The sequence below is a fragment of the Musca domestica genome, unplaced genomic scaffold, assembly GCF_030504385.1.
Source record: "Musca domestica strain aabys unplaced genomic scaffold, Musca_domestica.polishedcontigs.V.1.1 36, whole genome shotgun sequence".
NCBI lineage: Eukaryota > Metazoa > Arthropoda > Insecta > Diptera > Muscidae > Musca > Musca domestica.
In genome coordinates, this window is record NW_026712318.1 from 126,191 (window position 1) to 141,171 (window position 14,981).

At 35.3% G+C, this 14,981-nt stretch overlaps 1 protein-coding gene across 3 annotated transcripts in view; it reads right to left on the reverse strand.

Moving 5' to 3' along the window:
- Positions 1-12,860: 12,860 nt before the first annotated feature.
- LOC101894804 (putative uncharacterized protein DDB_G0285119) overlaps positions 12,861-14,981 on the reverse strand; it is a 35,045-nt gene continuing 32,924 nt past the window's right edge. For all 3 annotated transcript variants that reach the window (XM_011292827.3, XM_020035601.2, XM_011292828.3), the window contains exon 6: positions 12,861-13,965. In XM_011292827.3, the coding sequence (XP_011291129.1) occupies positions 13,804-13,965 (162 nt within the window). In that variant the 3' untranslated portion in view covers positions 12,861-13,803. The remainder of the gene's footprint in view (positions 13,966-14,981) is intronic.

Sequence of the window (14,981 nt, forward strand, 5' to 3'; positions counted from 1 at the left end):
GTGGATCATATGACTAAGTTTCCATTTTTAAAACCAGTTAAAAGGTTTTCCTCTGATATAGTTATCGATTACTTAGAAAATGAATTGTTTTATACATATGGTGTTCCCGAAACTATAGTGTCAGACAACGGTTCCCAATTTAGATCAAACCAATTCAGCAAATTCCTTCAGCGTTATAAAGTGCACCACATGTTTACTGCAGTTCATGCACCACAAGTAAATGCCTCTGAACGAGTTAATCGTTCAGTACTTGCAGCAATCAAATCTTATGTCTCACCTAGCCAAAAGGATTGGGATCAAATGCTTAGTAAAATTTGTTGTGCATTTAGGTCGTCGTTCCATTCTTCTATCGGGACTACACCGTACTACCTAGTATTTGGCCAACACATGGTAACAAACGGGTCAGCGTATTCGCTTTTACGTCAACTAAATATGCTAGAGGATAGAACTGTTAGGTTCAGCAAGGAGGATTCTCTTGCCGTAGCCGGAAATAAAGCTAGGGATACAATGCAAAAACAATTTGAAAGAAACCAGCGATCTTATAATCTTCGAAGCAAAGAGGTGTCCTATGATATTGGTCAGGAGGTTTACAGGCGAAATTTCAAGCAAAGCAACTTTTCTCAAGGCTACAGTGCAAAGTTAGCGCCGACTTTCCTCAAGTCTCGAGTGCGTCGAAAGCTTGGCAATTCCAATTATGAGTTGGAAGACTTGCAGGGAAATCTTGTGGGCATATACCACGCAAAAGACATTCGACAGTAGGTATCTTGGATGCAAGCGGGATCAGCTTTGGATGTAAAACCTCTTACCCCAATGCTGATTTTGGCTGGGGGGAATTGTAGTGGCGCTTGCATTCCTGGCAGCATTTTGTTTCATATAACTTCTTTCTTTTTAATTTGTTTGCATTCGAATTGTAACGGCTTAACAAAGCGACCTCTGCCTTCCACTTGTTTGAATTTGTGCAAATGATCTATCAGCTAATTGACGTTCTACCTTTGTTTATTTTTTATACTTTTAACGATAGTTTTGGAATAGAAACGTTAGCTTAAAGCAATGCCAAGGTTTCTTCTAAAATCTTAGAAGGAAACTCGTCCATTTGGTTAAGTGAAACTCCTATAGTAAACTTCAGAAGAATTGTTAAGAGAAAGTGATTTTTTTAATCTAAAAATAGTTCTTTAAAAAAAAAGAAAGAAAGGTAACAAAATTTTCCTTCACTTAACGTTTGCGTTTTATCTTTGCGTGCATTGTTAAGTGCCACATTTTTTTGGATTTTTTTGGCCAAATTATTCCTGAAGAATTGACCTTTTGGACCGTATTCAACCGCTTTAGCTTTTATTCCAATTTTATTATTCAACATTCTTAACTTTTGTTCAAAAGATTTAATGGCTGAATTCCTCATCATTTATACAGGCTAGAGAATAGAGGTTAAGTGAGATTATCCGCTTAAAAGCTATTCTCCCACTGTCACACTGAGCTCACACACCTCATGAATATGCAAATTCAGTTCCTCTTTGTCATCTCAACGAACGCATCATCTAATTAATGTAACGCCGTTTTCCGACCGTCGCAAAGACTCCTTCATCAAGTGAATTTTGCACGAACGACAAAAGTAAAAATTATTTTACCCCTAATAGTCTGTTCTGTATAAAATAAGCCTCCAAATATAGTGCCAGAAGGTTCATTTCAACGTGAGTTAACCACAAGAGTCGCTACTTCGGTTTAAAAACTAATTTTTTCACTCGATATTTCGGTCAAAGTGATAATAAGGGAAAAATCACCAATAGTAATTTGGAAATAATTAAAATCGTAATATTCTAGTGTAATTTATATTTAAGGATTTTATTTTTCTCCTAAATTATAATTTTCTCTCTAAGAAAAAGGAAAAAAAAGATCAAGAAAGAGACATATAAACAAGTGTTCATAAGGAATAATTGAAAAAGTGAAAAAAATATACATAAGTTTTTGCTTTTAAATGAACAATTTTTGATCCCCGTTGGTTTTTGCAGAAGAAACATCACTTAATATACACATGAGCATACATATAATTTGTTTGGAATTTTTATGACCTTAAATGATCATTAATGTCACGATTTAACTTAGTTGAAAACCTACTGCTGTTTTATTCTGTTAAGTGATGTTCCTTCTTGCAAATGTTAACTAACATAAGTAATAACATTGTGTTCATCATGTGCAAAATGTTAAAGTCTCCCGTTCAACATCTCTCACATTCTCTGCCTACACTCCATTCATGCTAACAACAACACTACACTGCCGACGTCGAAAGCGCTTTCTACGAAGGAGAAACACAAGGAGAATCAAAGTAAGTCAATGCACTCTTTTATTTGCCTTTGTTGATATTAATGTATAATGAGAATAGGGGAGAGTGACCAGGTACACATATGATTTGTTACAATATTTAAACTATAATTTTAATCAAAATTGTTCAGTAGTTGAGTATTGAAATCAGTTCAAATTAAAATATTTAGAATTCTGATGCCGAAAGACATTAGTTTTGCACGATAAGATCCTAATAATAGACTTTTTAAAAATTATTGATAATTTTTGATGAACTATATGGTCACCCTATTTAGAACTCACAACTGCCTTGTGATAATTTGACATCGTTTGGTTACCCAACATACGCAGATGACCAAAAAGTTGGTTATTTCTGAAAGAAAAAAAATTTAAATATGCAAATCTTTATAATTTCCTTTTTCTTTTGATTATTGTGGGTACTTACCTGAAATTATAATTGAATTTAAATTTAATAGTATTTATAAAAAAATTAATTCTAAATTTTTTTTATATATATATCTTTATTTATAGTTTAGTTATATTTTTCCCCTTAAAAATATCGTTTTTTTTTTTATTATTTTTTTTCTTCTTTCAAATAACTTTTCATATTTTTGTCTCGTTGTGGAAATTTATTGAGAATATCGTTGAAACTCTATAAGGTTATTTTAATGATGTTGAAATTATTCTATTCACTAAAGTTGTTTTCCCACATTGAGTTCTTTGAAATATTATAGAATAATATTATTTAATGAAATAAAAATTAGCAATAATATTGGAATCCAATGTTAATCTTTGATTTGTTAAATAAAGAGAAGAAAATGAACTCAGAATAAATTAAATCAAATCCGTTTGAGTTCTCTTTAAAGTAGGAAAAGGTTGCTTTGGACGTTACAGGGGCTGCAACAACACTTTACACTTTCCTTGGATACATCATGTTGCAGTCACGGTTGGGTGGGCTCTTTTGAGCAACAAAACATCATGTTGCTCGCGTCATTTGGTCTCTTTACTTCTCCTCTATTTCAACATGTTTCGATTTTCTCCAAATTTAAAATACCTTTCTGTTACTAGTCTGTTAACTTTTTTTCTTACAGAGCTCTTGCTCTACTAAGCTGTTTCCGTTTCCTCCTATAGTGCTAGATCCTTTTTTGTACACCCAAAGAAAAATGCACGTAATTTTTTTTATATTTAAATAGTAGCTCAGTGGCAATGGGATTGTCCAAGGTTAGCGAACCCCCCCTCCGACGAGCTATAAGGCCGGTTCCAAACGTGCACTCCTAAAAAATGAGAATCCTGAATACTACCTGCCACATTTGTTTTATGTTATACGCTACATTATGAACATGTGAAATTAAAATGCGAGTAAGTTGATATTCTGTGGCGTTCTAAATTTCCCCTTTACCGGCGACACACACAGTAAGTTTCGAATATATTTGAAGGCAACCCAAATTCCAAGCCCCGAACGAAAAGCGTAAAGAAAACGGTTAGGCCTCCACATCGTCGCCTGCATCTTCTTCGGAATCTACTCCTTCCTCTACTTCTTTGCATACCCATAATCAGTAGAAACTTATGCTAAAAACCTTGTCGCAAAACGGATAATTATTTAATTTGCAATAATGTTAGACTATTTAATGGAACACAATATATTTTGCCTGTGGTGCTTTATTATTATTTTTATCAGTCAGTCGGGCAGCTAGGCAGTCAGGCAGCCAACAGCAAGAACATTGAAGGCATGGTGTTGCTGCAGCAGCATCTGCTGTTTGCTGTGTTTGTGTTGCATTGACAGTCATGTTGCACGATCTGTGCCATCATCTAAGGCTGGTGTTGTTGTTTGTTGGCAACTTGCTTGCCATTGCCATTGTGTTGCGTCTTACCGTCGCTATGACGTTTAAACGAGCCAATTATTTTGTTGTTGTTGTCGATTTTGTGTTTCTTTGATATTCCATCTGTACTCCAATATCAACAAAATGAGAGTTTGAACAGAGACGTTACCAGCTCTTCATTGTTATGCAAGGGAAATTATGTCACACAACGATGTTGTTGTCAAATAAAAAATTTACAAAACTGATATGGGTTACGATAGCGCGGAGACAAAATTGAAATGAGATCGGAAAAGTAACGTTTTTTTCGCTCGTTGTTCGTTTTGACTGCACTGAAATGGAAGCATGGAATTTGCTCTAAATATTTCAAATTTCAAAGCAAAATAATTCTGGCAATATTAGTACACTCCTTCTGGTACCGCCCCACAATAGGTCAACATTTTGAACAAACATGACCCTCATAAAAAGCAAAATGAGCCTTCGATATGTTTCAAACACATCCCAATATTTCCACCACCACATGATCTACAGAGTGAGATAAATAGACTGCAACAAAGCCAAACGACATAATTTTTACTTTTTATACCCTCCACCATACTATGGAGGGTATATTAACTTTGTCATTCCATTTGTAACTCCTCGAAATACTCATGTCAGACCCAACAAAGTATATATATTCTTGTTCAGCGTAAAATTCTAAGTCGATCTAGCGATGTCCGTCTGTCTGTCCGTCCGTCTATCTGTCTGTTGTAATCACGCTATCTTTCGAATGAATTGAAATAGATGGCTAAAATTTTGCACACATGTTTATTTTTCCAGTAGGCAGGTTAAGTTCGTAAATGGACCGTGTAAGTCCACGTTTTCATATAGCCCCCAAATAACGGTACCTACCTATATTCGGTATTTTGATGATTTTAGCGACATTATTCACCGGAATTGTTTAAAAATTGGTATTTGAAGTTCGTTGTGGGAACTACAGTCTGTGACAGAAAATTATCTGTGCGGGTCCAGGTCTTCGTATAGGCCCCACATATCAGTACCTCCCTATATTCGGTATTTTGACGATTTTAGGTACAATACCCACCGAAATTGTTTGAGATTTGGTATTTGAAGTTCGTAATGGATGCTACAGCCTGTGACAGAAAATTGTCTATGCTGGTCCTGGTCTTCGCACAGCTCCAATTTAACGGCACCTCCTTATATACAATATTTTGAGGATTTTAGCTACATTATTCACCGTTTATTTCAAGTTTCGAATTTGAATATGGTAATGGCTTATGACACACAATGCCTATGTATGCCCACGTCGCATAGACCCCAAAATAAAGGCTATATTCGGTATTTTTTAAATTAAATTTTAACCGAATTTTTTAAGGATTTTATTTTTATGAAAATTTCCAAATTCGTTGCAAATGGTGGAGGGTATTAAAAGTTCGGCTCGGCTGAACTTACTGCTTTTCAACTTTTTTTTTAATTACATTCAATAAAAGCAGAAAATGTCGGAAATAGCATCAAATAGCAATTTTAGAACAAGTTTAGATTTGTTCGAAATGGTCACCTTTGACACGAATCATGGCCTTCAAACGGCCAATGAAACCGTCACACGCTGCCCGTCTGTTGCTCTGCGTTTTCTTGGCCCATTTCCGGCGAAACGCTTTCTTTAGGTGATCGACACTTTGGTATTTTTTAGTGCCAACCTTGCTTTTTAAAATACTCCAGACACAATAGTCCAACGGATTGGTATCCGAAAATTTTGATGGCCATTGTGCGCTGGAAATGAAGCGAGGAACCTCATTTTGTAACCATTCTTGGGTGGCGCGTGCTGAGTGCGATGGTGCTGAGTCCTGTTGGAATGTGCAAGGTCTGCGGCCAAAATGTTTGTGTACCCAAGGCTTGAATACACCCTCCAAAATATTTTCGCGATAATATTCGGCATTTATTCTGATGCCACGGTCGATTAATACGAGAGTGGGGGCCCACACCATCACCATAGCCGGCGGTTGAGTTCTGGTGGCCAACCGAAGGTGCACATTTTAAGCTGACCTCTTTGGTAAGTAAACACGATCATTTTGTTTCTTTACAAACTGCTGGGCATCTAATGTTTTCTCATTGGAGCGGAGAAAACCAAATTCGGCAGTTCACCACTTTCGGCCAAGCGAAGCAACTCTTTAGCTCTTTTCAGTCTATTTTCTTTCTGTTGCGGTGTAAGTTCTTGTTCTTGGATTTCCAGCCAAATATAAAGAAATCACACGAATAACTTTTTTTTCTGGAAAATTCTCACCAAAATGCTGTCAGTGGAATAATTTTAGCAGCTATCGGACGAGTGGCTTAGAAATGACAGTAGTCTGAAGTTAGTTGCCGTTTTTTCATCTCACCCTGTACAATCTCTCAATATTCGATGTTTTGATGATTTTAGCGGAATTATTCACTAGAATTGGTTCAAATTTCGTATTTCAAGTTCGTAATGGATACTACAACCTATGACAGAAAATTTCCTATGCAGGTCCGCGTCTTCGTATAGCCCCCATATAACGATACCTCCCTATATACGGTATTTTAGTGATTTTAGCGACATTATTAATCGGAATTGTTTCAAATTTTGTATTCGAAGTTCATAATGGGTACTCCAACCTATGATCGAAAATTGCCTATGCAGGACCACGTCTTCCATAACGATGCCTCGCAAATTTTCGGTATTTTGATGATTTTAGCGACATTATTAACCGAAGTTGTTTCAAATTTCGCATTTAAAGTTCGTAATAAGTACTACAGCCTAGAAAAAAAATACTTATGAAAGAACACGTCTTCGTATAGCCCCCATATAAGGGATTTCATTTGAGAATTACGGAATTTGTTTGGGTATTAAAAATTCGGCCGAACTTAGCTGCTTTTTTTACTTATTTATACATGTTCTGTAATATTTCAATTTCACACATACTTTTCTGCTCTATTGTATGAGAGCAAGACCCAACTGTATAAGGCAACATATTTATTCAACATGATGTTCGACAACAATGAGGAATTAGTTAGTATCCGTGATAAGCGAACAAGTGTATGTATGAATAAATAAATCTGCGTTTAGGCAGTCTTTTGCGCCTGACTTAATCTTGGGCGAAGGGTAAGATTAACTCCTTGCTGCGGTGTTGCTGGCTTCCTGGCCTTGCCAAAAACACAAAACATAATCAAATTCAACAACATCAAAGAGATTATTTATTTCGTCGTTACAGAACCCCTCCACCCGCAATGAACATCCTGGCGAGCACTCGTGCAACCTGTGTGACATCTTAATTATATACAACAATTCAGTCGATAATAAAAACTAATCACCAGCATCAACTGCCTGCTTCGTTGTCATATATCAGTTCACGTGTCGGCAGTTACACAGCTGTTGGTTGGTTGGATGCTTGGTTGATATTAATTCTTTACTGCGATGTGTACCTGTGTACATTTCCTGGTCTCAAGAAACGATTTTCGCGCTCTCTTTCTCTCCCTCTTCTCCTCTCTACCCCTCTGTGTATTATACAGTTAAGGTTAATTCAATGACTTCCAACGACATATTCATCACCTTCGAGGTGGAAAATCGGTAGCAACACCATACAACAACAATGTTGCTGTGTGATGTTGTTGTTGTTTGATTTAGGTCTCGTCGCCAATTGTGAAAAGCCATTGGAACATCCATTAAGCAGGGCCCGTATTGATTGATTACATCAGGAAGAGATATACAATTCCGCAGTTTACAAATCAAAATAACAAAAAAAAAGCAAAGAATGAAGAAAAATGAGAAAGACTACCCATATAAATGTGGATTCAATGATGGCAGATTAAAGTTAAGTAAGCCAGCGTGCGAGTAAGCGAATGAATGAACAGAACTGCCAACAGCCAACATGAAAAGGGAAGGAAATGTGGTAAAAAGGCATTGACAACGGTTCCGTATTGTTGTTTTATTACTTGCGATTGGTTGGTTGGTTGGTTGGTTGGCTGAGTATTCATAGGAATCACCACAAGATTCATAAAGATACACTTCCGTCCGTCCGTCTGTCTGTCCGTCCACCCATCTGGTTGTTATTGTATATAGATACATTGCCCCCTCTGGCCGTTGCCAACCTAACCACGAATTTTCTTTGGTAGCCAGCAAAGAAAACAATAAAATCAAATAAATAAATTGCTGCCCTGGCTGAGTAACCAGCGAGTGATGATATCGACGTGAAAAGCCCAGCGCCAGCGTTAGAAAAGTTTTTCAAACGCCAACAAATATTTACTACTATACTGCCACCTTAGATTACCATCAACAACGGCAATGAGACAAACAGACAAACAGAGAGACAGTCATATCACCGCAGCCATCCATGTTCGAAGAATTATTGGATTCCCCGAATGAGGAAGATGCCAATAAAATGTCAGCTGAAAAGATTTAATGTTAATGTTCTGCAAAGGAAGTCATAAAATGTGGGATTTCTTTATGCTTTATTAAAACTCAAAAAGAACGCTCACGCTCACACACACACACACACAACGAATCACATCAGATTATTTACTTTCGTCTTCGGCCTGGGCTTTCTTTCGTTCTTTTATTCAATTGACTCCGGCCATAATTGCAGCCAGTATTTAAAAAAAAAAAAATAAGCTCAAGGACATCGCAACGAAAAAAGGACAACAACCAGATTTATGCCAGCGATTTGCCATTTAATGGTAGCAAATAATTTCCATAAAGCCTGTCCCACCCGTAATGAACTATGAATTCCTGTAATCGCCTGTATTATACAATAATTGTGATTACAAGTGGTATTAACATTTTTTGAATTTGTACATTATTCACTTCATTACACCGGCGCATAGGGTTCGGAAATCATTTTGATCATGGATAAAAGTCAGCAATGAATAGATAGAAATATTTTAATTTTTTCTTATTATCGGTCCAGTGGTTTCTGGAGAATGCAATTAATTGTTGTCCTTTTTTCAAATCTTTCATCCTATCCTATTTTTACAGTCGGTCAGGTTGATGTTCGTCTCTTCGTGTGCCTGTAACACCATAAACATTAATCCAATTGGCTACTTCCTTCACTTTATATAGAATATATCGTAAATTTGAGAGAATATTGAAAAAGTTATGGCAGATAAAAGTATTGAAAATTGTGACCCTTTGTGGGTGAGCCTTTTGTTTTTCAAAATCTTGAACCCTTTGTGGGGCAGGGAGCAAAAGAAATGGTCTGATCTCTACCATCTTTATAACAGATCTTGTATTATCCGATTGTAATTTCGCTTTTTATGAGCTCCATGTAAATTCAAAATGTTGAGCCTTTGGATCTCAGATCTTGTTTATAAAGAGAACCTGATGTTAATTTCGCGTTTTATGACCTTCATGGATATTCAAAATTTTTACCCATTGTAGGGGAGGGATCAGAAGGAATAGTCCGATCGCTATCGTTTTTATAACAGATCCTGTGTTCATGAAAATATTCAGGTGTGTCAAGTCTAAATGGAAGCGGATGTTAATTTCACGTTTTACGAGCTTAATGGATATCCAAATTTCGACCTTTTGTGGGGGAGTTACCAGAAGGTGAAGGATGACCGATATATTCCATCTTAACACCAGATCTTGAGTTTATAAAAAGATTGGGATGTGTGAAATTTTAAAACAATCGGATTCTTACATCACATTTTATAGAAGTTATAATTATTCAAAAAATGTTGATCCTTTGTGGGAGAGGTACTGATTTGTGGGGGAGCGGATCGGGGGAGTGGACCGATGTTGACCATCTCCGAACTCGATCTTAGTTTGACAAAAATATTACGATATACCAAGTTTGGATCAAATCTGATACTCTCTTCGAGAATTATCGTGCGAGCCAGACAGACGAACGGACATCGCTAGATCTACTCCAAATGTCCTGAAACGGATTTGGTCCAAAGAGACCTAGGGTCTAAAACCGTTATTTCGATGAGGCACGTTTTACCGTATCAAATTATATATTCCCTCTCTAGCCATATGGCTAAGGTTATAAAAACTCACATTTCTTGCGCTTCTGTAAGATATAAAGTTTTGATGTATTCTGAGACCTAAGATATAAAGTTTTGATGTATTCTGAGACCTCTAATACAATTTCGTGACAAATAATTCCGTGTTAAATTTTTTCAAATTGACCCCCGGCCTGAACTTTGAATTTTCTCCACCATTTAGAAGGAATTTGCATATTTTCAAAAATAACCGTTGACAATTATTGCTAAAATCATACAAAATAGCGAATATATATAGGGAGTTACCGTTTTATTGGAGCCTATACGAAGACTTGGACTTGTATATGCAATTTTTGTCATAGGCCATAACGATATTCAAATACGAAACTTGAAATATTAAAAAAATTGAAGTTGATTAATGTCGTTGGGACCTTTATAGCCCATTTTCAATACAAAAAGTCCTGCTTACCTAACAGAGTAAAATTTTACAGACATACTCCATTTCGTTCGGAAGCTATGGCGATTTCCACGATCGACGTAGAATTTATGCTGATCAAGACCAGTCACCTAGTTGTATTCGAAGTTGTTCTCTAACAGTTAAATGGTAACATCTGTCATCACCACGCTGAGAGATAACGAAGAGAATTAGACCCACAGTTCCTTTTAATAATCTTCATAGCATCACATTCTGAGTCGATTTATGGATTTTTGTCCGTCCGTCTGTCCATGTATTTTTGTAAACACAGTACAGGTCGAACCCTCGTAGATAATCGGTCTCATATATATTCTTCATCCGATTTGTTACATTTCTCCTCCACATCCGTAATATGCACTCAGTAACAACAAATATATCAAATACAGCTCAAAAATACTTTTGCCAAATTTTATCAAGATCGGTTCAGATTTGGATATAGCTCCCATATATATCATTACTCGATTTCAAGTTTATTGTGCACCAGATGCCCAATATAAGCCCGAATTGAATGGATTTTGGCACATACAAACGAACTCAACCTGAAAGAAAATGTATAAGTTTTGGGGAAAATCGGTTAAGATACGGTTATAGGTTATGTTTCTTTCGATTTTGTCTTTTACTTCCTTACACCCGTAAAATACTCTCCACAACAAAGATATTCGGTGCCAACTATCAGATACAGCATAGAAATACCTTTGCTATTTTTAATAGAGATCGGTTCAGATTGGTATATAGCTCCCATATACATCTTCATCTAAGTTGAATATCAGGTCAAATAAAATGGATTTTGATTAATATCGGTTAAGACACAAATGCATCCGTCAAATTTAGTAGAATACGATAGAAGCCTGCCATATACAAATGTGTGTAGGGTATTATAAAGTCGGCCCAGCTCGACTTTGGCCTTATTTTACTGTTTATACCCTACAACACTAAGTATATATGGATCTTCCTATCTCGTCGAGCTGAGTCCGTCCGTCTGTCCATGTTAATTTGTAATCACTCTACAGGTCCCAATTATGGCCCGATCTTCACAAAATTTGGAATGGAGGAGGGGCTAGGGCCAGAATAGAAGTCTATTGTCTTTGGAGATAATCGCACAATAGCAGTTGCTCTACAGGTCACAATTATAGACAAATCGATGCGGAATTTAGGCTAGAGCTTAGTGCAAAAGCCTTCCAATTTGTATGGTCATCGAGTAACATTTAGTGAGTGAAATAGACCATAACATTTGTGTTAAATAAAAGTGAAATTGTCCATTAAACCGCAAATATTTTTAATCCCGGCGAAATCGCAAATAGACGAGCAAGTCAATCCTGACCGTTACGTAGACGTCGATAGTAAATATATCAAATATAAATATTTAGGAAGGGGATGTTAGCTAGAATGCTTATATCTCAAGAATGGCTGTACTAATTTTGACAAATTTTGTCAATTCAGAATGCCCTCTTGGCATAAAAGTATAAAATCTAAAAAAAATCACATAGAAAGACGCCTATAAAGATTTAAATATTGATTTTGTAGTATTTTGTGACATTTTTCTGTTTTTTCATATTTTTATCGGATGCGATTTTTTCAATTTGACTTATAATATTGAAGTGTGTAATTTGTTATATTTTTCACCTTTCAACACACGTTGGGATTATTATATACAGATTGCAATTATCGTCCGATCCTCACGAACATTTTCATAAGGGTAGGGTTAGGCTCAGAAGGGCTAGGTCTATTGTTTTCAAAGATGTGCGCAATATATTTAGGAGTTGAAATGGACCAACAACTAAAAATGTTCCTGATTTTGTAGCCGTTACAAAGGTCACAAATAGAAACCAAAGGACACGACATCTGGCATGAAGTTAGAGTTTAGGACAAAGTTGTGGGCCATTTTACAAGGTAAATATAATCCGATACTCATTACAAATAGTAGGCTTCTAACCTGTCCTAAGCCCTAATCTCATGCAAAATTTCGGAGCTATTGGTCTTTAATTGTAAACTGTAGCGCAAATGTAGTGTCAAATAAATTTCCAGTTGTTAGTCCATTTCAACCCTTAAATATTTGGCGATCATAGGGAGATAGGAACATCCATATATATTTTCGTATGTCTTGGACCAATATTTCAGGGTGTTACATAATTTCTAGCTCAATCAAACTTATTATTCCCTCAACACATAGTGTTCTAGGGTATAAAAACATTTTTACAATGTCCGCATGTCCGTGACAAAATGCATAGTTCCCAGCAGTTAAAACTATACCAAGGTCAATCTTTGACCTACTACATAATGAACCAAATTAAATATATCTCCAATTGTATGTAGTAAAACAATTTCTCTTTCAGTATTCTCTCATTAAACATTAAAATATTTATTTCATTTTTATTTTGTTTTCACATTTTCTCACAATCATTTTCATACATTCTTCAAGTACAAATCATTTTCCAAGAAATTTAAATAAAAACTCAAACAAGATCATTAAAAATAATAATACATAATACACATTAAATTTAAATTAAAAAACAAACTAATAATATTACCAAAAACAATAAATTATTAATAAAATAAAATAAAAAAAAAAAACTTTACAATCAATTTAAAAAAATGTTGCTATTACAAATCATTTGTCTCGCTTATTTATACACTGCTTCATCGTCATGATGTTGTTGCTGTTTTCAAATTGTATTCTAAGATTAAAACTTGGATTAAAATTGGAAAAATATGTACTTATTTATATATTTAATATAATATATTATGCATTCCTTTATGTGTTTTGTTGTTTTGTGAGAACGTTATTATTAAAAACTACCATATCTTTATTATTTTTTTGTTGGATTTTTGGGAGATTTTTAAATTTGTTTTTTTTTTTCTTTTTTGGAGTTTTCCTTTTTTAGTTTTCTTATTCTGTTTATCCTTTTAAAAATACACATGTATTGCAAAATGTACTACAATTTTCTCCTTCAATAGCTCACAAAAAATTATCCAGTTAACTTTTATTGTTTTTTTTTTATTTTTGTTCAGATTTTTGTATTGGGTTTTGTATTGTTTTTTGTTGTTGTTTTTTTTCTTTTTTTTTTAATTAAAATCTTATAAGAATTGTTTACTTTATTTTTTTTAATGATTGTTTTTGTGTTTTTGTATTCATGGTGTTTATTTTTCCTTTTTTTGTTTTTGTTGTGAAAATAAAGAAAATTTGTTATTTCTTCATTTTCTCGAAGTTAAAATCATATCCCTTTTAAGATTTGCCATTCTGCTTTGTTCCGAAACATTGTTGATTTAGTAGTGAGAATTGCGGTTGTTGTTGGCGCCACTGACAACCTTGAAGTATTGCCTGTCGGCACGACGGGAAGTATGATTTTTCGATTGAACATCACGCACCTTGTTGGCGCGTTTAATGGCCGAACGACAAATTTCCTTGCGCTCCTTCTTGGATTGGGTCTGCAAAAAAGGGGAAAATCAAATGTTAGTGGAAAAATATTAAAAGTGGGAACAATTTTTTTTATAACTATTGAAATAATACCACATTTTATTAAAGTAGGACTAAAAATAGAAAATATGTCTATCTAGAAAGTCGGTAGAAAGTAACCTAAATAGAGGAAGCGACAAGTTCCCCTATCTTCTCCATATTTTTTAATAACTTCGAATAACGATTCTTTCGAATCCCTGCCATTGGGGTATATAGTTTTTTCGGCAGTATTGCAGATAATAATACGAGTCGAATATTTTAACCCTCAAGCTAGTCACCAAAGGGGTCATTTTGGTCCTTTTTTCAAAATATTCAAAAAATCTCCCTTTAAAGGTGGTCGTAGCCTATCAAAATATTCTAAAATCTTATTTGCCATAAAATTCAACTATAGGTCCCAGAAGACATCAAGAGTCCAAATCTTTTCTAAACGCCAAGAAATCATACACAGGGTGAGATGAAAAAAATGCAACCAACTTAAGAGTGCTGTAATTTCTAAACCACTCGTCCGACAACAATTATTCCAGTGACAGCTCCTTATATTGTTTACAAGCGTTCAAAAGATTTTGGGGAGATTTTTCCAAAAAAAAATTATTCGTGATATTGTGATTTCTTTATATTTTGCTGGAAACCACAAGTGGCTATCGCTAGAGCGCTCCAGCATTTAAATTTGAATAAATCTTTTGTGTCTCGTACCATCGCTCGTTACCGTGATACTGGTAACGGAAGTGGAGGGAAGAAAACAGCAACATCAGCAGAAATGGTTCTAAAAATAAAGAAGCGATTTGATCGAAACCCGCTTCGCAGTGGCCGAAGAATGGCTCGTGAGCTGAACATTTTTCAATATTCCATTCGGAAAATATTGAAAAATGAGTGGTGAACTGCCGAATTTGGTTTTCTTCGATGAGAAAACATTCGTTGTCCAGCAGTTTGAAAACAAACAAAATGATAGTTTTTACTTGCCGAAGAGGTCAGCTGAAAATGTGAACCT